The 24,728-nt window shown below is 44.6% G+C and overlaps 1 protein-coding gene across 12 annotated transcripts in view; it reads right to left on the bottom strand.

Annotated features, from left to right (window-relative positions):
- abi1a (abl-interactor 1a) overlaps positions 1–24,728 on the bottom strand; it is a 36,207-nt gene that overhangs the window by 2,735 nt on the left and 8,744 nt on the right. For 2 of the 12 annotated variants that reach the window (XM_023950266.2, XM_078938257.1), the window contains exons 3-10: positions 22,441–22,608; positions 10,397–10,573; positions 7,253–7,267; positions 6,704–6,807; positions 6,480–6,620; positions 2,680–2,777; positions 1,856–2,011; positions 504–731 (exon numbers count right to left, since the gene is read on the bottom strand). In XM_023950266.2, coding sequence (XP_023806034.1) covers positions 504–731; positions 1,856–2,011; positions 2,680–2,777; positions 6,480–6,620; positions 6,704–6,807; positions 7,253–7,267; positions 10,397–10,573; positions 22,441–22,608 — 1,087 coding nt within the window. The remainder of the gene's footprint in view (positions 1–503; positions 732–1,855; positions 2,012–2,679; positions 2,778–6,479; positions 6,621–6,703; positions 6,808–7,252; positions 7,268–10,396; positions 10,574–22,440; positions 22,609–24,728) is intronic. The other 10 variants (XM_023950268.2, XM_078938258.1, XM_078938261.1 and 7 more) reach the window with 7 other exon arrangements.

Below are 24,728 nucleotides of genomic sequence, written 5' to 3'. Positions count from 1 at the left end.
GCTGCAGAGTTACAGAGACGCAGACGGTCAGCGGCAGTGAGACGCCGCCGCTTTCGACTCCCGTTTGTTCATTTCAGCTCTGATCCCTGACAGGATCCACAGTCTGGGGGGGGGGGGATGCTGTGCATTTTAAAGACCCACTCCCAAGACAATGGGGGTTTTCTCATGCATGGATGGAAAACTAGGCTCAACATTGCATTTTTGAGGGTTTTGGTTGTTTTTGCGTCAACTCTGAGGCGAATTGCCAATAAACTCCTGCCGCTCTGCAGAAAATATGTCCTAGAAAACAACAGTGTTTTCTTTATTCTTTTCTTTGTGGCTAATCCTAATGAAAAAAAAAACGCTTTGAAAATAGATGAAAGGAGGATCGGAGTGGGACTTTATGCACGAGTCATGACGATGCATCTGCAGCTGCCTCTTCCTGCACTTTAGAGTCTGTAAATCTGATAAGATGTGGGGACGATGATGAGGTTTCTGTGGGTCGGGGGTCAGAGGGGCCTTACTTGAGTTCTGGCTGTAACCAGGCGTGCCTCCATTAATGTGAGGCTGCTGCTGCTGCTGCTGCTGCTGCAGGGAGAACTGCGAGGTGACCGACGGCGCCCGCCGGTAGGTGCCCGTGGCCGAAACCATAGAGACAGAGGAGTTGGAGGGGTTGTGCCGCGAGATCTGCCTGGAGACGGTTCCGAACTGGGACATCGGAGCGGGGCCCAGACCGGGCCCGGAAGCCACCACTGGAAACACCCAAAGAGGAGCAGCAGGAGAGAAGCAGGAGCAGGGAGGGAGGTTACAGAGAGGTCAACACGGCAGAAAAGGTACAGATCAAGAAAGCAGACAAAGTAGCAGCTGCTGCTGCTGCACACACTAATGAAACAGCTGCATGTGTTTTCCTGTTGCCGCTCTCACAGTGAATTAAACCCAATTCCACTCAGCCATTCAGAGTCAATGCCCCGTGAAGATTAAACCGGCAGCAGCCGGGCGTCTGGGACTCCGCAGATCCTCATGTTCTAGTATTTTTAATTCTAGGAAGACAAACTGTGATCCTGAATGAGCACAAATCGTCTGATCTGATGAATAAAAGTCATCATTTAAATCATTTTCCCATCAAACATCAAAGTCAAATCATAGATTTGATGCATCCACTTGGAGTTGAGTCGCCTGTAAATATAAAACTGGTAAAAAGTTCATTTTCAATAAAAAGATCATGCATAAGAAGTCTCAAAGTCACATGTGTGCACAGAATCATCATTTAAATTTTTGGGTGAACTTCTATAGATAGTTACCCATAAGTCTGCTTGTTTTTCTGCAGAAATGCTGCTGCTTGAAGGCCAAATTAAAAAAGAAAAAAACCTTTAACAAAGACTCAAAGGCAGCGGTGAGATGAGACTTCTTCAGCATCTCCAGCTGTAGATCGACGAATGAATAACTTCCACCAGCAGAGAGGATGAACGGGGCTGAAAAGCTGAAGCAAAGCGGCGGCCGGAGAACGTTCACACTGCAAGCAAGAGACCTGCAGCTCAGACCAGTTTGAAGGCTCCAGTCGAACCCGAAGTGGATCAGAAGAACCAGTTTGTTCTCTTTAAGTCGATGTTTTCTCTGATCACGTTTTGTGCGTAAACGGCGTCCTCTGAGGGACAAAAAGGGATCATCTGTGCATTTCACCCATAGATTTTCTGGTTTCAGTCGGTTCTGAGCCTTCAGTCCCTTTGGAACGTGGTCTGAGCTGGGGGGCGCGGGAGGGGGGGTCTCTTTGCTTGCAGTGTGGCATAAACCGCCCTTTTCCAGGAAAGCGCCGTGAACGAAGAGATGAGCCGCCACCACCCATCACAGGAGGAGGGAGAGGAGGAGGAGATCTCACCTATGGGTGCTAGGGGAGGTGGTGGCGGTGCAGTCAGGGGGGGCGCCATCATAGGGGGAGCAGGTGGAGGCACCAGAGGGGGAGGGGGAGGCCCGCCGGCCATGGGAGGAGGTGGTGGAGGGGGCGGGGCTCCGGGTGGAGCGGGCACGGACAGAGCTGAAAGGATCGTGGACGTTACCGGGGGGGGGGGGGGGGGGGGGGGGGGGGGGGCAGACGTCTCCGCTGGTTGCAGAACGCCCCCACCTTTTTTCTGCATTAAGGCTAGACCAGCAGTTTGTCCCGTTTACACTCTGAGGCTGCAAAACGCAGCGAGGCTCCGTTTGCGAGCTTTGTCTGCAGACGGCGTTTTTATCCACGCCTCCTCAAACAGACTGCAGATGCAAAGGCTCAGCTGCAGCACCGGCGTGCAGTCGGTCAGCTGCAGCTGCAGTTGTAACATGCAGTCGGTCAGAAGTGACTAAACTGCAGCACAGACGTGCATTCGGGTCAGAAGTGACTGAGCTGCTGCAGTGACGTGCAGTCGATCAGCTGCAGCTGCAGCTGATCGACTGCACGTCACTGCAGCAGCTCAGTCACTGCCGATCAGCTGCTTTTGTCACAGCTGCAGCAGCTATGTACAGTCGTTCAGCCGCATCTGCAGCAGTACAAACAATCCGTTCCTGCAGAGTATTCCTGATCACGTAAATGTGCAGCTTTCTCCCCACAAACTCTTACAAGCAGTAAAGAAAACCCCCTAAACAGGCTAAAACAGTGACGTGGGAGGCAGGGGTTACGTCACAGAAAAGCTCTCATTCTCCGACAGACGCTTCCGCATCACGGCTCACCTGGTCCAGCGTTGGGGATGGAGGGCGTCGGCACGGCCACGGGGAAGCCGATGCCGCTGCCACTGTTCTCGCGGCTGCTGCTGCCCCCGCTGCTGCCACTGAGGAGCAAAGAGGAGGTTTTAATTCAGCCTGCACCTGACGGAGCAGGCGGAGGGGGCTACTACTCTCCTGCTTCTGTCCCGGTGAAAGCCAGGAGGGTAGGAATCCAAGCCTGAAAACTCAACAATGTGAAAGAACTAAAGAACATGTCTGGCTTCTTCTTGAGGTGGTTTAACGTGGGTTCTAGCAAGCTCAACATGAAACCTTCCTTTTGAAGGATGACCCCCATCACACTGACGACATCTCCTCTGTGCTTCGCACTTTGGGAGTTTATCTAAATAAACTCCACAATTTAGCTGTCCAGTCCATTTCAGTGAAAAGCAGCTGACTGGAACTAAATCCTACCATCAAGTGAAACATCAACGTGTCTTTTTGAGAAACACTTGTATGAGTGCCGGGGTGGGGTTGACTGACTGACCCCTCCCTACTGGCGTTCCTAACAGGAAGTACCCGCTGGCTCTAAGAAGCTAAAATCTCACTGGTTGTGTCCAAATTCCTTCCCTACGCACTACATGGTGCAGTATGTAGTGCGTTCGCCATTTTGTAGTGCTGTCCGAATCTACACTTCCAAAATCGAGAACCCTAAAAATTTCCCAGAAGTCTCTGCGAATATAGACCACAATGCATTGCGTCAAAACAATGTTTGCCCGAAAAATGTTTTTAAATGAATATTTTTACTTAACCATTAACATTTTTATCTTCAGAAGACAGTGGACTCATAAATAATTGTCGCAATGCGCTCATATCAAAAAGATTTTAACTTCTTGAAATCAATGACGTCATATCTGCCGTTTAAAATAAAAAAAATTCCAAATTCCTTTCAAAATAAGGGCACTACATAGTTCCACACTATATAGTTTTTAGTAGTTGGCGGTTAGGGTGGGAATTCGGACATAACCATAGACTTCTCTAGAGAAATAAAAAGCTGTCACTCATTCTGCTGTTCAGAAGACCCATTCTAAATCTGATACCTTTATTTTTAAACACGTTTTTGATCATCCTCACAGATTTCATGATTTCTTTTCTGTAGTTCAAGTTATAAACTGACCAATGAGATGCCTCAATAAAAGTAGGAGGAGCCTGTTTGACGTCCAACGTTCAAAACCTTTGACAGATTTCATGAAGCCTGCTTTCAAGTGGTAGGGGCGTGACCTTCAAAAAAGCTCACTTCTGATTGGCGAGAGTGGCTGCCATGGACCAATCACTGCTTACTTAAGTTGTGTGGCTCCAACATGGCGTGAAAAAACGGCGACTGAATTGACTTTGTTTGGTTGGAGCCGGGATTAAACCATTTCCCGTGGGTGACGTCACACTCAGTCCGTCCAGTTCTCTTGCTACAGTCACTGGTTAGAACCCGTCTGGAGGTCGGTACCTGCACTTCCTGCTTTGTTTTTTGATCTTTTGGTTCGTCTGAGCTTCTGTTTCCTCTTCCTGACTTCATAGAGACGGCGGCAGGTGTAAAGCTAACTCAGCGAGGTTACTTCTAGGAATGTTTCTTAAAGGTGTTCCACTGTCCTTCATCACGGTTAGCAGCAGAAAGGTCAGCCGCTGCTTTAGCTACGTTCCCAGGGTTTGACCTCAGGGTTCAGAGAACAATTTTAGCTTGCTAACCCCCCCCCCACAAGCTTTGTCCCCGACTCTCCTTTTTCCGCCGTTTATCCCCGCCCTTCACCCCTCCCTTTGTCCTCTAGCTGCCCCGTCGCCCCGGTCATCTTTTCCCATCAGCCCCCTGTGATCTGTGCCAGTCGAACCCCGTGGCCCCCTTAGGGTTATCCTCTGCGGGATGATGGGAGAGGTGGGTGTGAAGAGTCAGTGTGGGTGTGTGTGGGTGTGTGTGTGTGTGTCTTTGTGTGTGTGCAAAAGCCAAACTAAATCGTCCATCCCCTTTTTCGAAGAACATGGGACACCTTAGTCCCCCCCCCCCACTGGGATGTTTTGGTTCATCCAGTCTAATCTATCTTTATACGGTATACGGAGGCCCCACCCCCTCGTATAACCCCCTTAACCGCGAAAAACGGTTTTGCAAAACTTCAGATTTAAACTGTAAACCATTGTGAAAAAAAAACAGACGAAACTCCACTAAACTAAATGCAGTACGATGGTTCGAGAAGTTATTCCTAGCAGTATCACTAATATTATTTTTCTTTGGGTTGGCGTCATTCCTGCGCCATTGTAAGCAGTCGATGAGATTGGTGAGATCTGTTATCCCAACACTCCGTACAAGTGGATTCGGGCTGCTGTCGGGTGAAAAATGGGCAAAGCTGTACGCGGCATGCAGGCAGCCCGCAGGAAAGGTCAAGGTCGTCGACCTCTCTGGGTAAAGGTATTCAGTATTTCTCTGCATTTCTGCAGGCGTGCTGTGGGCGACAGGTGGTCGTGAACACGTGCAGCTTGACTTTAGAATTCAGACAATCGGAGTGTAGTTGGTGTGGACGAGTTCAGACACTACTGAGGGTTAAGAATCCCAAAACTTAATAGTCAGCAGGGACAGTGGTCATGACTGATGACTGATAGGAAAAGGTTCTGTGGGCAGAATCATTACTTTGTAGTAAAGCAGAAAACCAAGCTGATGGCTTAGATACGGGTTATTTCCTGGATGCTGCAGCAGCAGTGAGCTCTCTCTAACCCTTGTGCTATCTTGTGGGGTCCAGATGACCCCACTCCCAACGTTAACGTTGGGAGTGGGGTCATCTTGACCCCACTAGACAGTGCGCTTAACCTTTTTTCTTCAATAATTCTTGATCTTCACTGGTGTCCATGGATTACATGGAGTCCTCTCCAGCTTTGTCATGGTAGGGATAACACATCAATGTAAGGGTGGGGTCATCTGGACCCCAAAAGATAGCACAAGGGCTATAACTTCCACAAAGAAAAGAAAATCAGGAAAGGCAGAGACGGGGGCTTCCTCTGAGTCCAGAGCTCAGTTGAGGTCGACAGAGACGGATGAGCTCCAGAAGCTCAGCAGGCGTAGAGGCAGTACGATCTAACCGCGATGCCACAGCGGAGTCGGCCGACGCGGGCCGAGCCTGGACAGCATCCATTAGTCATCGTCGGCTTGACGTGGAGGTGGAGCCGCACACTTGTTTGTACTGAAACGCTGAAGCCAGAAAACCTGGAGGAAGCTGGACGGCTGGGAGGGGGTTAAAGGGAGCGCTTTGAAATATTTATGAGCGCCCGCGTCAGCATAAAATGCTTTCTAGATAATGAGTCGCCAAATGCAAGTGTCGCCCGCAAACGGCAGCCAATGTCCCGGAGGAACATGTGAGCCTTGAACGCGTCAATGTCAGAGGTTCAAAGCTCCTCAAAGTCTTCCTAGTTTGTTGTAATCACTGGCTAGAACTGATTTTTACAAAGAATCTTGTTTTTAAAAGGAAAATGAAATAAATATCACTCAGAAATGGAATTATTTGTGTAAATTGTGAATTTAAACTATCACTGATTTAGGATTGGGCACATCTAATTAGGAAACAATAATAGAAAAAAACATTTGGCAAAAGAAAACAAGGTGGAGAACATCTTTTTTTGTGGCAGTGATAGAAAGTGATAAAAAATTCATCTAATTTCCATTTTCCCAATAATCTGATGGTGTTTTATCATAAAGGTCCTGTCGGTGTGATGCTTCACATTCTGCTTCTCGTCTAAAGTTTCACAGATTGAATGGGAAAAGCAGATCAGTGTGAGTTCAGGTGCTGGAGTTGTACCTGTGAGTGCGTTGCCTCTGGCTGAGGGTCGCCGTGCGTCCGGGGCTGTTCTGGCTGCCTAGGCGGGCGGGGCTGGTCATGTAGTCGTTGGGCACCGTGGGTGGCTTGACGGGCTCCAGGGTCTTATAGGGCGTGTTCCGCCTGCGGTGCAACAACAGTTGGAGAAAATCCAAAACCACGTCGGTGACGATGAGGACGACAGAATCAGCGGATGGGACTCTCACCCCAGCGTGCCCCACCCGGACATGGGCGGGCTGGGCGGCTTCTGCGTGGGCGGGTTGGTCCTGGACAGGGTTCCCGTCCTGACGGCCTGGTTGTTTCCGTGTTGCTGAAGACAGAAGTCAAAGCGTTTATTATCCTGGGTGACGGAGGAGCTTCAGCCAAAGGCACTCATGCGTTCACAGCTACAGGCTGCCCAGATGTTCTGGTTTGAAGCCAGAATAATCCATTCAGGCTGTTTGCTGGGGATTAAAGTCCTGTTTGCACCGCAGCAATAACGCACCAGGAGCCGCGCCGCTAGTCTGGGAAGCCTATAAGATGGAACCTGATTACACAACATTTAAAGGGGATTACACAACATGGGGGGTGGTGGGGTGACGACACGTACACACCTGGTAAATAGGGAGGGGGGGGGGGTTCTATAGGGCCAAAAAGAGAAGGCTCTGCTCTACAGGGACGACTACAGACTGTTAACCCACATTCATCACATGTAGGGGTTGGGATGGTAACTGGGGGTGGGGGTGGGGGGATGGGTGGGGTGGGGGCAGACTTACCTTGGCTTTCAACCACTTAGCGTGAGCAAATGAGAGGAAACAGAAAAAACAAAAGAGGCGTGTCAACATCTGCATTGATGAGTCACAATGACAGAGAAATACACGTCTGGGGGGCCGTTTTATTAAACGCTTGTTCCCTCATCATGTTTTGTTAATCCGTGCTTTTTTTTCTTGGTGGAACGCAGCCGGAAGAAGGTTAGGCTTAGGCTAACACGTGCTAACAACATTTAGCCTCATTCTCCATGGGGAAGACGTTTTGATGCGAATGAGTCTGATTGGGGCGGGGTGTTCTGAACGGCGCGTTTACACTTATTCTGATGGTACCTTTGTCCATGTAAATGCAGCTAGCGTTGCCAGATCAAGTCATGCTTTTCAAGCCCAAAAGTCTACCAGATCCCACAAAATCAGGCATCAAGTTAATCAGTCATTAATTAGCAATAATTCATCGTTTCTTGTTATTACTGTCAGTTTTGAATCCAACTTTAAAGCTTTTTTTAATGAAAATTTGCTGAAATGATATCAAATGGACTCCTATTGAACTTTATTAGCAACAACGGAAGAACAAATGTCTCACCCCCCCCCCCCCCCTTTATTCCTCAAAAAAAAAACTTTAAAGCAGGAAAGAGAAAAATAACAAGTAATCAAACACTGTGTGATAACAAATGTGGAAATTGTTCTTACTTTTTTACTTTTCATTTAAGTGAGACGTATTCAAGAAGGGTTTGAGTTTTAAAAACCTGTTCTTGTATGTATAACATTTCCAAGTATTAAAAAACGATTAATAACAAATTACCCTGAGTGTTTTTCTAATTTTGTAAAAAACAGTACTTTTTTCTTTACTGAACAACAGTAAAAATCCTCCCTAAAACATACTGAATATGCATTCATAAATGATCCATTTTTAATTTATCATGGGCTGTCCGGTCAGAGCGGTTTTATGTCACAGCTGAACTCTAACACGCGAAATACGATGCTTATTAAATGGAAAGTGAGGAAATGTGATAAAAAATATCAATAATGTATAAAAAAAGTATGAAGCCGTATACAAACAATGATCAACCCAGCTTGGATGGGGTTGTGCAATCTAAAAACCACAAAAATTTATGTCCGTCCACCCGAAGTTACTTTGGTCAGAATCCGAACTTCTTTCATTCTGCACAGGAGGATGGCAGGTGCTTTTATTTTGAAAAACCTTCAGACAAGCTGTGAATAAAACATGGTTCACATGTCATTTTCTTATCAAAACTTAATGAGACTCGTTTTTAATGAACTCAGTCATGCTGGCCAAAAAGATGAATGGATCTCCTCCGCAGCCCGGCGAACGCCACGTCTCTGTGGTCCCGAAGGACCCGACTGTTCCAGAACAGATCCGTGAGAGTTCAGCCTTCATCAGCTGGGACAAACACAGTCTGCAAATGTACAAGAGTGCTTCCTGCACTTTTCTCTGCAATAAATATTTCTTTTTGTATTGGTTCTGTGGACGACAGATTTCTAGAACGGGAATTTTAAGATCAAGCATTCCTGTTTTCTGCACAAACAGAATTCATCTGGCAAAACTATCGTGTGTCTTTCCCAGGGCAAAACGAGTCCACAAAAACTACAAAGACACACAAAAACCTGAGGAGGGACCTTCAGTTCCAGAACCGAACTAAAGGCTGCACCTTTGCACGAATGACTGACAGGAAACACATGTGCAGGCAAGTCTTTTTTTTTTCTGTTTGCAGACACTTTCAGCTGCGCAGATGTGAGCGGCTGCAGCTGGAGTGTGTGCGCATCCGTGAAGGTTCTGAACCGGGCTGCGCCTCCGTGTTTACGACAGAAGGAGGGGTTTAGGAGCTCAGCGAGCGCGGATCATTTCAAAATAAAAGTTTACGTCACTCAGAGTGACAGTTGGATTAAAGAAGAGAAGATTAAAGATTCCAGTTATTGTTTATTTCTGCTGCCTCATGTCAGGAATCTGATTACAATTTGGGAATACTTTCATTCTAAAAATCCCTTTTCCGTCGTGTTTGATCCGTGGAAAGCCTCATAAATCTGCAGAATGTTTGTTTCCCGCTCTGCTTTCTAGGTTTTTTAGTAGCACTGCGTAAAACCATTTCAGCATTTAGGCCAACGCCCCCCCTCAGGCAGATGGGAGGGGGGGGTTGACAGTCAGGGCATGAAATCCCATTGCGCCGTGGATTTCCTGCAGGAGCGATGGCGCTGATGGCCGCCATCGCAGAGACGACCCGCGTTCACGTGGAGCTCGGAGGAGTTGGTCTCTAGAGCCTGAAGCGCATAAACGCAGTTTTTGTTCTCATAACGTGAAAGGAAGCTGTGGACAAAACCATCTCAATCTAGAGCTCATAAATCTGAAAGGTTAAGCTCAATTATTTCTAAGATTAAACAATAATTAATATGGGATTGTATTCCAAATTGAGTGATTTACTTTTAATTGGAATCAGCTCAAGAATTTAACAGTAAGAACCAGTTTGATGCAAAACTGAAGATCAAACACGGATAAAAAAAAGGATTAGATCATTTCAGGAATGTTTAAATAATATTAAAATATTTATTTTGTTCCAGAATTGTTTCTTTGCAGGATCGTCACCTAAATTCCCAACGGAAAACATCAGCTTCGGCTCTCCTGCCGTTGCATTAAAGCCTGAAAACTTTGGGAAGTGATGGCCGCCGCCTAATCCGATTTCTCTGACGGCTGCAGCTGATAATGGGCAGGAAAGATGGATGGGCCGGTCGGGAGACGGTGTCATTGTCAGGAGAACACGTGAACCTGAAAGCGAGCCCTGATGGAACAGAGCTTTATTACATCAAAAAGCTTTCTGCCCCACATTTCAGGACGTCTGAGTAACTCCAGAACCAGATCAGAGGAGCATTCGAAGACATCTCGTTTGTCATGTTGGACAAGAATAGAGCCGTTTTCTGAGGCTGGATGATGTAATCTTCACTTTGAGTTCACTTCCACCCCCAACCGGTTCCCGCCAACCCACACTGAAACACATTCCTTCAGGGTCACAAGAAGCTTTTCTGAAGATGAAAGACGAAACTCCAGAGACGAGAGTCTGAGCCAGAGAGAGAGAGAGAAGCTTTGGAAAGAGAAGGAGTGAAAGAAATAAAAATAAAAAAAACAGTCGGGGATCTGCTCACCTTGATGCCATGGCCCACATCGTCCAGGACCGTGTAATCGACGGGCTTCCTGATGTACCTGACCGGCCGCTCAATGTTGGCCGGAGCTACGATCTTATGGGTCCGGGTTGTGTTCTTGTTGGTGGTCAGGATCCCAATCTCCCGCCTGGCAACCTTCTCTTTATGGATGTCCACCGTCTGAAAACGCGAGGAGGAGACGTCACTGACGTGAGGCTCTTCTGACACAAACACACCATGAAAATACATCAAGTTGGGTTTGAAAATGTCATTTAGGTGACTCGACACAAAAAATGATAAAACAACTGAGAAAAAGTTGTAATTCAAGGTAAACAAATTTCATTTTCCATCAAATGATTCCATTGTGGTGAGGAAAAACATGAATCATGTTTGTGAAAAACAAGATGTTTTTCCTACTAAAGCTCCTAATTAGACACTTTTCTTATGGTGAAGCAGTTGAATTATTCAGCAAGATTAAAGTGACATGACGCCTAAAGCTCCAGATTTCCAAAGTGTTTGTTTTATTCGCAACAAAACAAAAAAAAAAAACAACACATCTTCTGCACCTAAAAATTATTTCAGAAAACTGGAGACGGGTTTCATTGGAAACTGTAGGAAAAACTTTTATCAACTATTAAAGCGGGAAAACCTGTAACTGTTTGTCAATTAAAATAAAGGTTTATTTTGTGAGATATGGAGGGACTTCCGGTTTTGGACGTGAAAGCTGCAGCCAGGTTCTCATGGGCTTTTGGGGTTGTCCGGGTGGTCTAAGGGTGTTATAAAAATGAAACGCATCATTGCGGCGCGTGTGGTAAAAGTGTATCGAGGCGTATTTGTGAGGCTAAAGAAAGTTTCACACGCTTCTGACGTACGGGTGATGGCGTCGTTCACAGTTAACACCTCACTTCCTGTTAATTAGGTCTGAAGAATCCCCCAAAGGATGCAGCTGGTCCTGCAGAAGGTTGTGATGTCCATCCGAAGGCAGAACAGGGAAAACAGTGGTAACTCCCGAGGGTGGTGGTGGCAGTGGGGGCGGAGTCAACAGAGGACTCCTGTAACCCTTGTGCTATCCTAGGCACTTTACCATTGGGAGTTGGGTCATCTAGACCCACTAGACAGTGCTCTGAACCTTTTTTCTTCAATGATTTGTGATCTTCACTGGTGTCCATGGATTACATGAAATCTTTTGTCATGGTAGGGAGAACACGCCAATGGAAGGGGGGGGGGGGGGGGGGGGGTCATCTAAGATAGCATAAGGGTTAATCCGGCAGAGATCCGGATCTGAGCTGCAAAGCTCTTCTTTCAAGTCGGCGTCAGAAAGCTTTGCTGATTGGTGGCGGAGTCAGACGTGACGTTTCTGCGAATTCCCGACTTCCCGTGAATCCATGACAGATGTTGGCTCTGGTACAGACGAGGAACCACAAACCAGGAGCTCCTACTCTTACATAACTGCACCCTCAGAGACAAACGCCAGACTAGTGTCTGTTAGAATTAAGACAGATGACAGCATCAGCTGCAGCCTCCATGGCCCCAGGTTGGAGTGACAGAACATTAGAAAGATACTTCATCTGCTTTTACCTGAAACGACCTGTTGTCATCATTAATGCTGCTGCTAAAGAAGAGGTAAGTGAGAGGCTGGCAATGTGTGATGTCACTTCCTTCCTTTATGTCGACAAAATAGACGGGCTTTAAAAGCACATGTGTGAGCTTGATAACAGGAAACTCGACCACAGCGATCAGGGGGACAAAATGAAGACATTTAAAAACGTAAACCGGGTCCTAACTATGGAGTCCTATACTGTTCATAATTAAATAAATAAATATTTAATTAAATAAATAAATATGACCTTATGCAAATACACAATCAACCAATAAATATCTCATGAATATATAAAAAGATCATGAAATTGTGAAAAACCTGCACACTGATTTTAAATTAGCCATTATATTATTCAATATATTTCATTTTGCTTTAAAAACCCGTTCATTATTTTAAAACAGCATTTTAAAATATTCATTTTTAATCATGTGGAATATTATTATAATTCTGTCTTTTTTCAGAAGCTTGCATTTCAAAATCAATATTTTCCAAAGTAGCTTTGTTTTTATTTCATGTTGGTGTTTTTCACAATGACTTATTTATTACATGAAGAGCTTTTTCGGGAGAATGAGTCTATCTGTCAATCAGTGAAAGTGGGCGGGATCTAAACGTTCATTGGCTCATCCATGGAAATCGACTCATATTCCTCGATACCCGCTCAGCGGTGTGCCAGTCAGAGAGATGACATGTTTCAGCGATATCCGCGCGGCTTTGCTTACATTTTAGAGATCAAATAGAGACAAACAATCTGTCTGCTGCAGAAGATGCAAACATCTACGACTCTGTTTTTGTAGTTTGAGGGTTTGTGTGGACCAAACCACAAAGGAGCTCGGGTCGTCTATAAGTCCCCCGTTGAAACATTCCTCATTCCTACGCCATTCACTCTCATAGCTCACATCGTGCCTTATGTCGGCTCGCGGGAGGCGAGCTGCGCAAAGCGGAACAAGCCTGCTCGGGCCTCCTGAACCTTATATTTTTCTATTTTCATTGAGACAATGATTATAATCAGGTCCTCTGGTTTTATTTTTCGCTCCCGGGAATATGTTGAACCTTTCCTGCGATGACGTTTCTGACCGTGGTCGGAAAACGCAGCGGAGATCCAGGATTGATTGAGCAATTCTCCAGCCAGGGCTTACTCCATAATCAGGCTTTGTACTTTGGAGGAAACATTTTTTTATTATTACTTTTCCGGGGGACAGGGCAACAGACCCTTAACTTGCGCTCACACACACACTCTCGCGCTGCCTGGGCGCTCTGATTTACACGTAATTAAGTGGTAGTTTGACTGCAGGACCTGAAGCAAAGACTCTGGGATTATCTCATGAACTCAAACATGGAAACATTGTTATCATGTGAAACTATTCAAAATAAATAAACCTGATCTTTTAACACTCCATGTGCATTGAGCATCCATGCATTGTTACTGAGATAAGCACAGCCACAGCTCCGTGTGGCTATAAAGCTAAAAACATTAGCTGGTAGCCCCTCCCATACCCGGCATGGTGCGTTCATGGAACTCCAGTTCATAGAAGTTTTGTGGAACTCCAACAGCCACCCAGCCTAACTTAGGCCACTACTAGATGTTAATGAGAAGATGAAAATTGCCGAACCGACCACAAAATCACCCGAATTATGCACACTCGCCCAAAGCCACTTTTGTCCGCAAATTTAGAACAAAAACTGCCCAATTTCTGGTAACACTGTGGATGTGTTGAGGTGCATACTCCCCCTAGTGTTGAGGGGTGTGCATTGCGCCGTCAGGTTTGGTGAAGCATCTTCGATCGATGTAGTCAGGGTGCTGCTGCTCATGTCTGAGTTAAGGAGTAGCCAATCACAAAAGTGTCTCCGCCTTGTCTAGTTTGATTGACAGACAGACCCATTCTCCTGAAAAAGCTCTCCATGAAATAAATACGCCATTGTGAAAAACAGCAACATGAAATAAAAACAAAGCTACTTTGGAAAATATTGATTTTGAAATGCGAGCTTCTGAAAAAAGGCATAGAATTATAATAATATTCCACATGATTAAAAATGAATATTTCCATTTCATTTCATGATCTTTTTATATATTTATGAAATATTTATTGGTTGAATGTGTATTTGCATAAGGTCATATTTATTTATCTAATTAAATATTTATTTATTTAATTATGAACAGTATAGGACTCCATACCTAACTGAACCGCAGCGTTCACCTTTTGCTTAGATCAGGTTTAAAACAATGTTAAAAAAGTGACTGTATACAGGTCAGTTCATCAGGCAACCACTAGAGGGCCTGTGACTCCATTCACTATGGACTTTTAAGCTAAATCAAAACCTGCTTCGTTTATTTATTTAAGGAGTTCATCAGAAATGCACCTCTGACTCGTGGGCGGCAATGTTGGCGTGGAGCAAGCATGGGGAGCAACATCAGGAGCTGTACAGCCGTACAATGTTGACCCAGATGCCAGCTGGGATGAGGAAAACAAATGCGTTCCTGGATCTATTTGTCTAACAGCTGATGCATCAGAATAGAGCGTAACAGTTAAATCAAAGTCTTTGATGACCTTCATGGTGGAATCATTGACATTGAGTTTGTGTTTGTTCTGGTTGACATTTGTGCAGAAAGTTATGGGTTCGATGCCGCCATCTTTGGGACTGAAAGGGACGACCACAGAGCTTAAGTCATGCATCACGTGTTCATTCTATGCCGTCTCAAATCTCACAGGTCCAGGTCTGGCTTCAACTTTTCTGAGACGTGTTTGAACCGCATGGCTGCTTTGTCTTTGGCGTGTGGACCATCGACTGCATCGGGGAACTGGACTGAGTGAGCGTGACGTCACCCACAGACAACCGTTTACTTCCAGCTCCAACCAAATGAAGCCAATTCAGTCGCCAATCTTTGGAGATACGGACGCCGCCATGTTGGAGCCAGATGTCATCAGTAAACAGTGATTGGTTCCGAGTTGGTGTGAGTCATCGTTTCTATGGCAACCACCGTCACCAGTCAGGAGTGAGCTTGTTGGAAGGCCACACCCCTACCAGTTGAAGCATGCTACACAAAATCTCGGGGGAGCATCTAAATGGTCAATTTCTAACTTAAACATAAAAAAAAAAATCATGAAAAAAAAGTTTAGGATTTTGAGGCAGGAATTAGGAAACAAACATGGTTTTACTCCTTGCTTGTTGTTTTTCTTTTCTTTGCTCCTGCTTTTAACCAAATTCAGCTGGAAATGCAGCATCCACGTGAAAAGTCCAGTCAGAATGACTTTGCTCTGACATATTTCAGCTTTCGGGATTCACGTGAGTCAACTGGCAGGATGTCACAACCAAAGACTGCTGTTCGGTTGTTGGCAGCAACAAGAAACCAAAATATTTGGGATTTCTTTCTTTTTTTTTCAAAGCCATACCGTTTTCCAGTTTAGTATCAGCTGCACCTCAGGTTTGCAGATTTTTCCAAATGTCCTCCAGATTAAAGTAAATTCAGGTTTCAGTCTGCCATCACAGAAGATCAGACATCACGTCTCGTCATGAAAGTCGGACGTTTTTGCCAATGTTTGACCGTCTGGAAAGCCATAGAAGATGACAGAGGGACGAGAGAAAACCGGATTTATGAGGTTTCAATCAGTTTGACACGATTTAAAGGAGTATGAGATCGGATTTACGATGGAATTTATGCATTTGGTTTGACAATAGCCACTCACTGGTTTTTAATGAGGGAAGAAAAAACATCACCGACGCACAACAGAAAGGTGTTCATATCGCATCGATTTATAACTACCGTAGTTTTATTCCTCAATCTAAAGGAACTGATGTTTGTAATGGTACTAAACAAGAAATTAAGTTTGGGTTTTAAGCCTTAATGTCTTTAAATTATTAATAACTCGAGATCTAGCATCATAACACCAACAGTACAATAACTTACAAACATGTCTTGGTAGTAAAGCTAATTTAATGCCAACCCCCCCTCTGAGTTGAACCATTTTCTCACAGTGCGTCATACTTGGAATTCCCTCATCTTCTCCTCATTTAACCTTTAAACCCAGAAACCGTCCTCTTATTCGGTTTTTGGTGCGGTGGCCGGCGGGGCGAGTCAGGGCGCGCAAACGGACGTCATTCATCAGCAGTCAGGCTTAAACCGTCACGGCCAATCGGAGTCAAACGTTTCGTCACGTCTTTGGACCAACTCAGCGAGGAGAGGCCGCTTTGAGGTGAACTTAAAACGGAGAAAACAGCTTTTTTTTCAGCTAAAAGGAGCGAAATAAAAACATGTCTCAACTGTGCCAATGCAGAGCAGAGGGCTTACTCACAGCATGGGGAAAACGAAACCACACAAACACACCCAACAAGCAGATCCATCTGTTTGCACAAATGTCTCACCAGAACAGACGGCTTGGCTGCCAGATGACTGAGATTTAACCGTTTCAGTAAACCGGCAGCAGTTTAAAACCAACAAGGGTCTCCGTGGTCGGACAGCCGGGAGCATCAGGAGATATTCGTAATGCTGCGAAACGCAACAGACCTTCTGACTGATGGAAGAAAGAGATTTCTAACAACGAGCTGCCAATTGTCACTGTGTTGTTGTGTTACATTAGTGCCGACCAAACCACAAACATGAACCAACTGTTCCGAAAGAAGCCTGAACTGGGTCAACCCTACAGACTGAGGTTTACTTTGTCCTTCTACACAATGTTCTAAAAATGGGCGAAACCAAAGAGTTTTGTTGAGTCTACACACCTGCCAATAAAAAGACAACAAAACAACCTTTATGTTGCCCTGAAGAGTTGCTCCCATGCTAGTTCTCGGGTTGAAGGGGTCTGGGAAAGGGAGCTTGGTGTTGTCATAACGGAAGAGATGTGTTAAGATATTTGGGATAATGCAAGGAAAATGTAACCGAACAGATACAGAAAGGACGTCTCTCCATTTTGCCTTCAGTGTAGGGCGGAGATCGGTGTTGTCACTCATTATTCCTGGTCTTGTGTTAAGATACAGAACAACTGGAGCGATGTCTTACTTGAAATGCGACAAATTCTGAAAGAGGTCCTAAAGTTTGACCCAGTTTCTCTGGTTCTTGGCCTTCCCAGCTGTAGGATTACCAACATATGTCAGAAACGGCTTTATAATAAGTTTACATTCTGTGCTAGAAAATATAACCTTCAGAACTGGATTTAGGACAAACCTCTTCAATTTCTGGATGGCAGAGGACGTTAATAGAATAGATTCCATCTGGACTCGTCTCTCACTCTCCAAAACCGATATTTTTGAGAAAACCTGGCGGCCGTTCCTTGACTATATTCATTAGAATTCAAGTAGAAGTGTATTTTCCTTTTTTTAATTTCTTCTATTGCTGGTATATTGTTATTCACTTTATTGCTCATTCATCTTAAGACATATCTGAACTCTACTATAGATTTACATTAGAAGTTAAATGTGAAGATTTTTGAGAACTTTTTAAGGACATTTAAAATCTAATTTAAGACCATATGTACAAAAAAAGAACCATGTTCTACACATGCCATTCCATCGCTATGATCCCCACTGTGACTAATTCAGATGTCTTTCTGTTTGTTTCATAGGGTTTTCACACAAAAAAAGGCTTAGACCACCACAAGTAATCAGTACTTTAAACCATTTTCAAGCCAAATTCAAACCATTTCTCCATGAATTTGGACTTTCCTGTTTTTCCACGGTGAGCCATTAACCGAGCCGAGGTTAAACAAGTTACCAGCAGTTCACCACATTCTGACACAGTGAATACAATAAATACATCTGGGTGACAGGAAGTCACATTGCGTTGGCGAGAAAGATTTAAGATCCAAATGACCAGTTTAAGACATTTTGAAGCTTTTTAAGGCCTTATGTCAGTTCAATTAAAACGAAGGCCTTTTAAAGTCCCACTCCAACCTCCTTTGATCTATTTTCAATTATTATTATTATTGTACAGTTTTAATCCTAAATAAAAAGGTGTCATTTTCTAGGGCATTGTTTCTGTAGAGTGGCAGAACCGGGTTAAAACACCAGCTGGTCCCTGGCAAACACCTCGGCCCGGTCTGCTGTCCAGCGGTTCTGCTGCAGAACCTCAGAGCTGTTAGTGGAGCATGGAGTGGGGAGTTCTCACGTTGAACGTCCCTCGAACCCAAGTTCCTCTGGAAAATTCAACAAACCCCATGTGAGACGTGGAGCCAGGACGACAGGTTTTTAAAATCCGTCACTGCTCGTACAGCAGGGAGGGAAATAATAGTTTAAAAGGAGTCAAGCCAAGGTCGGCAGATTCAGAAACGCCTTCTGCCCGTCTCCCTGTGGAGCCAAAGACACGATCCGACTGGAAACGAAGCGCCGCCAAGGAGCGCACACAGCCGGATCCCAACCTGGAACAGGATCAGGTTCTCCGACACTTCCTGGAGTTAAAAGGCGCGACGGAGACGGGATGGAGAATGAGGAACGGAGATAAACGAGCCGACAATTCGTCCGAGTCAGCCTCTGACCTCTACTCACGATCGACAGGTGGAACAAGCGCGAGAGGAAACACGCCACATTCCATGTCCATCAACACCGCGGGTGGAATCCAGAAACCCTTCTAGAAAAAACACTTCCAGTTTGGTCCGACAGCAAAGGAAGGTAAAGACGTCAAGTCACAGAAATCCAAAATACTGAGAGAATCTAACTGAAGCATCTTCTGCTGTTTTACGTTTTCATCTGCCACAACATTTAGAGATGTGGTATTTATATCTTTTTAAACGAAATGTTTTCTTTTTTCCATTTTATCAACAGTAAAAAAGATGCTAGTAGGTTTAAAAAAAAAAGAAAGAAAGAGGAGCAAAAAAATTAGAGAAAAAAAAAACATTCCAACAGGAATAACAGTAAAATTCGGATTCATTAAAATATTTCGTGTATTTTAATAACCAGAAGAATGCTCATTTTAATGTGAAAGCTGCTGACTTTGCTGCTCATTTGGAACTTTATTGGACTTTAAACATTTATTTAAACCATGAAAACATTCAGTTTAAGAAAAGATGAAGAAATCCACCTTGTTAATAATATTTTTAGTCTTTTTTTCATTTATTTTTTTCTAATATCTGCTGCAGTTTTTCTTTAGCAATCTTTATACATGTTATGTATGGGGTCTACAAATACCATAAAAGTCTGAATGTTTTAATTTAAACATACATTCATTTTGTTGAGCTGATAGTAAAAAGGGTTGGAGAATATTTCATGTTTATGCAGCATCATCATAATGAAGTGGAGCTCCATCAAACAGCTGCTTTAGTAAATTACAAAGGTAGAAATTCAGGCCGACTGCTGACTGCAGCTACAGATTTTATGAGCCGTTAGCTTAAGCACGTATTTATCTGAATAGGAGTTATGGTGATATGGAGTCTCGTAAAATCCTGGAGGAAAGTCCCGGCTCCCTACCTGCATTCTTTTGCACGGATTATCGTGGAAGATGTTTAAAAAAAGTGCAGAAAGTTCCTTCAAAATTCACAGCTTTTAAACCTAACAGGAAAAAAAAAGATCCAATCAGAGTGTTCTGCATCTGGAGCCGACCGTGAAGCTCAAAGCCGGAGAGGGAAACCAAGAGACGAGGCGGACAGAAGCCGTCAACGGGCGGAGGAATCGTCAGGAAACACGAGGAGCAGAGCAGCAGAAGACTTTCCATCCCGTTTGGCTGAAGTGCCAAGACAGCAGGTCAAGAGGCCAATGCTGCAGGAGAAAGCAGCCAAACAACTGGAGGCAGAACGCGGCCGGACTCTGCGACCGGACAAACGTGACGACATGCGGTGCAGCTGTCAGAACCTCAGGACCCGGAGAACAAACTGATGTTGGTCTTCAGCGTTCTTCATCATCGTGACTTCCAGTCTCAGAAGAACAAATCCCACTAAACTAACAGAGGTGCACACCTGTTAGACATCAAACATGCATCAGCTAGTGCAATACATGTATGGGAAAAGACGCAGTAAAGCGCAGATAAATACTTACAATAAACGTTTCCATGCATAGACGGAGAAAGTCCAAGAGTACAGAAACTAAACTGTTCTGTTGTCCGTGTTAGTCTTGGCCAGTACTACCAGAGAGGTGGGTCTTTGGTTTTTGGTACGTTTCCCCGACATACAAGTTCCTACCTGAACTTATAATACTATAAAGAATTCAGCCCATTGTTTTCCTGTTTCTCTTTCTTTATTCTGGTATCTTCACCATTTTTTGCCACTTAGCTCCTTCTACAATTTTTCAGCTATTCTAACTATTCAACTATTCAAATGTTCAGCTCTTTCATCTTTTTCCAGCTGTGACTTTTGGTCCTTTAAATCCAGGTTTCTTTTCCAGATATTCCAGCGTTTCTGCCACCATTGAAATAAATGGGGAATCCTTGGTGCAGAAGCTCGCTGGTTCGATACCCGGCTCTGGCATTTTTCCCAAAAAGATGTTTTTTCTTATTGTGCTGTTTTCACTTTATTTATGGTCCACTTTGATCATTTCTTTATTTTTTTTAACCAATTATTATCCTTTAAGTTTCATTTTATTCAGTCATCTAACATTCAACCCTCAGTCTCTTCTGGAAATGCAGCTCCTTCTAGTTTATGTTGATTTTTATCTACAGAAAATGTCTGCATTGGAACGATAAATCGACTTGATTTTTATTCTACAATCCAGCCAGATCCATCTGTCTGAAGCGACAAATCTAAATATAGCATTAAATAATCCTTTCAAAATAAAATGATCAATATTGCAGAACTTTGCAGCCTGCAGCTCCTTCTGCAGAAAGGTGAAACACCAGGTGAATGAATGAGAGGTTTCCCTCGTTTCCATGGCAACAGTGACCTAAATCATGACCGCCCGCCTGGCTGACGGTTTTATGAATGGAGTGATGGGGATTAGAAGAAACCCCCCCTTTTTCTCGCCGCCTCCCTTCTATATTTAGGACATGGCGGTTGTCAGTGGGGGGTCTTCTTGCGCTCTGACAAAGCGCTCCTGTTTGCAGCCTCTTAGCAGCCTCCTCACACTCTGCACAGAGTGGAAGCCGGCGTGATGATCGCTCCTCACTTCCTGCCTCGCCGCCGCCGCCGCCGCTGCAGAGAAAGCTGTGAAGAGTCAGCAGGGCGAGAGCGCTGCAGCGTGACGGTTGCATTCCCGTCAGAGGAAGACGTCTGGAGGAGCTCATGAGCCAGCTGCTTCCTGAGACTAACCAATCTGAAGATGTGCAGACGACAACATGTCTTCCAGCTTCAGCGGGAAGAGTTCAGAGTTTCAAGGTTTCTGTTGATCTCCATAAGAAAGACGAGATAAAGATCCACCGGAGAAGCAAAAGGAGCAATAAAACCCAGGAAAGCTCAGAGTCCGACCTGCGACGTGCTCAAAAACCAACTAGAAGGAGCTCCAGAGGAAAATGCAGGGTTGGATGCTGTATAGCAGAATGAAAATGAAAGAAAGAAATGATCAAAGTTGACCATAAATAAAGTCAGAACAGCACAATAACAAAAAAGATCTTTTTTGGGAAAAATGCAGAGCCGGCATTTCTCTTTCTGTAATAAAGAAAGAGAAACAGGAAAACAATGAAGGATTTAAGGCATAGCAATAAATCCCATCTGCTCCAGAAATGCAAACTAACATGAAGCTGGAGGAGAACAGCCTTATTTCTAGTTTTTGATGACTTAGTCGGTTTTTTGTTTTTTTTTTCACTTCACTGACTGGAAGTCTGAGTGCTAAAATAAATCCTAAAAGTAGGTTTTACGCAAAGAAGAAGTATAAAAGCATCGTCTTAAACTTAGCAAAGGAAGTCAAAAAACACTCCATGCAAATGAACGAAGCGAGGCCGCAGCTGACGGTCCCTTCTATGGCCGGTCCAAAGAGTTTCCTCTAAACGTCTTTTGTAGACTCTCCGACTGACGTCGTCATGGAAACCGCAGCAGGCAATGCAGTCATGGCGACCTTGCTATTAGCTGAACGCCATCTGAGGGAGAGTAAATTTGCCTTTTCGATCTCATTTCTGGTTAATTTCTCTGCCTTTCCACCTCAGAGCTTCGGTTTAAGACCTGAGCTCCACTTTTCTCCGCGGACCTCCAGTCGTCCACATTTAAAGCGTTTCAGACGCTCGGCGAGAGGAACAAACCCAGACGGGAGGCCGGAGACCGAAACAAAAGGAAGCACTCTTTCCACTCAGTTTACAGCTGCAGCAGTTATTTTTAACGTGTTTTGTGTGGACTAAGGCCGTTTCTCCGTCTGTGAGATGCGTCACGGCTGGAGGTTTGATGTGTCTGAGCTCTTAAATCCTTCATTGGATGAGCGGCCGGATTTACCTGCACATGCCGAGATCCCCGGTTTAAGTTTTAACTAAAGATCAGCAGCAGCAGCAGCAGCAGGGCTTGTGTTTCAACGGAGGCTGAGCCGAGCAGGTCAACCTCCACAAACAAACCAACCACGAGGAAGGAGCACGGAGAAGCGGGAAAAGGTGGGAACCCGCCGCCTCTCTAACCTGGGAGATGTGGTTGATGGAGGACTCCATGCGGCGCAGCTGCGAGGCCTGGATGTCCAGCAGCTGCAGGACGTTGTTGGCTAAGGCATTGATCTGGTAGGCCACGCTGGCCAGCGACTGGGTGGTGTAGGCTTTGGTCTCCTCCAGCGCTTTCCTCTTGTCCTCCGCCTGCGCCAAACAGAAGAAAAGAAAGTTAAAAATAAACGAAACTCTAAACAGCAGCTGAGCTTTTATTCAGATACCCCCCCCCCCAAACTCATTCCTAAAATACCAGGATCCTTCCTGGAGGAGTTCAGCTGATGTAATGCATGAGAACAGTATCATTTTCACAAACAAACAAACAAACGTCTTTAGTGGTCAGAGAGAGCATCATTTATTCATTAAAAACAAGAATTTACTGCTAATTAATTCGCCGCTAACAAATAAAAGTATCCAGCTGTAAATTAACAATCAGCAGCTGAATAAAAAGAGCATCAGTCATTAAAAACAAGAATATGCAAATGATTTAACTGAAACTGTCAAAACAAGAATGAACTAAAAATATCTCATGACTACAGTACAGCAAGTTTTAAAAACATTTTTAGCTATATCTTTTTACAGTTGGGTAAATATTACATCCTTTTTTGCATGTTTTCCTGCTCACTTCTTAAAAATCGTTGTTGGTTAGCAGCTTTAATCGTCCATAAAATACTCAATCAACATTTAAGAGTCTGAGGTTTGGAGGGTTTTTTCAAATATCTTGACCTGCTTAGTGACCAACAAGACGACAATAGGACTTAAAACCGTCGACTGTATGAGAGACCTGGAGTGGCGGTTCAGTCCAGTTCTCTGCTACAGTGTTTAAGACATGTAGATAAAGAACTTTGTAATGATTGGAGGCTCAAATGAAGTAAAAGGGACATTTCTGTTAGTGGAATAAAACTGAAAGGGTCTAAATGTGGAGAAATTCAAGCAACGATGGAGAAGATGAAGCAAAGAATAACCAGCATCAAGATTTTCGATAAGTGTTTCCGGACCCTAGTATAACATTTTTACTCTTGCTACTTAAAGCATGTTAAAGAAAAGGCAAATGTAGAACCTTATGGGGTAAAATGACTCTGACATGTGACCTTTTTACCCATTTGATGTCATATTTGGAGCATTCTGGGAAAAAAATCACAGTTTATGATGAAATAAAGCATATATTTGTCCTCACATCTATTCCCTTTCCTTCCTCATCCTCTGAAGAAGATTCACAGAAATCGATGGATCTGATCGAGGCAAAATCATGAGACTAATAGCAACCTGCTATCAGCTCTCAGGAGACGACACACTCCCACATTTGATCTCTGTGGGCTGTACTGGTCATGGCCTGAAGGGTGGGTGGTGCCACTAAAGGATGGAGCTCTCAAGAGTAGAGGTGGACTGAAGACGACGTTCGTCCACAAACAGACGGCTTGGAACAGATCCACAAGCAATCGTAGAGACCGGCGAGCCGCAGAGCCGCTCTGCCGGAGATCCTCGGGTGGGTCAGGAGTGGGAGTCGAGTAGCAGATGTGTTGGGCCGTAACTGTTCAATAGGAGATCGTCCTCTGGAGGGCTGGGTGCAAAGCGCCATCTGTTGAGATGGCGTAACCACGGGCGCACAGGCGTACTCTGATTTGTGTGCAACAGCTGGGCCAGAAGGGACCAAACACTAAAAAGGAACAGCGTCACAAATGTGGTTCCTTTAAAGCACGCTGGCGCCGTTTCTGTTGTGTAAGAAGATTTCAAACCAATTCAGGAAGAGTTCAAGGGTGCAGAAACGCTGGCCCACATGTGAGGCTGGAAGTCCGAGCCTCTGCTCTGCAGACTCTACTTCAGCTTTAAAAATACAAGACAATTAAATCCAAATTCTGGGATTTCCCTCAGACTTATTTTTTATTAATTTACCAGACAAATGCCATTTACAAACAACTGTACCGTTGTCACAGGACTGAGTGACTCCGCCCCCTGGCGTGCTAAACAGGAAGCCAAGATTCCATAGACTTTAATAAAGAAATAAACATCTGTTACTCATTCATTCCATTGGTCAGAAGAACCATTCTTGGTCTTAAACCATTTCTACCATCTTCTTCCACATTTTTTCTGTAGTTAGAGTTAATAAAGTTATAATCACATGCCTCAATAAAAGTGGGTGGAGCCTGCTGGCTCCATGTCCAACATTCAAAACATTTGGTGGACAGATTTCAAGTGGTAGGGGTGCGGCCTTCCAAGATCACCCCTGATTGGTGGGTGGCTCCCATAGAAACCGACTCGGACCAATCACT

This window comes from Oryzias latipes, chromosome 20 (genome assembly GCF_053564925.1).
Source record: "Oryzias latipes strain Hd-rR chromosome 20, Olatipes_Hd-rR_3.1".
Lineage (NCBI taxonomy): Eukaryota > Metazoa > Chordata > Actinopteri > Beloniformes > Adrianichthyidae > Oryzias > Oryzias latipes.
The sequence above is the reverse complement of the archived record's forward strand: the minus strand, read 5'-3'. Positions and strand labels throughout refer to the sequence as shown.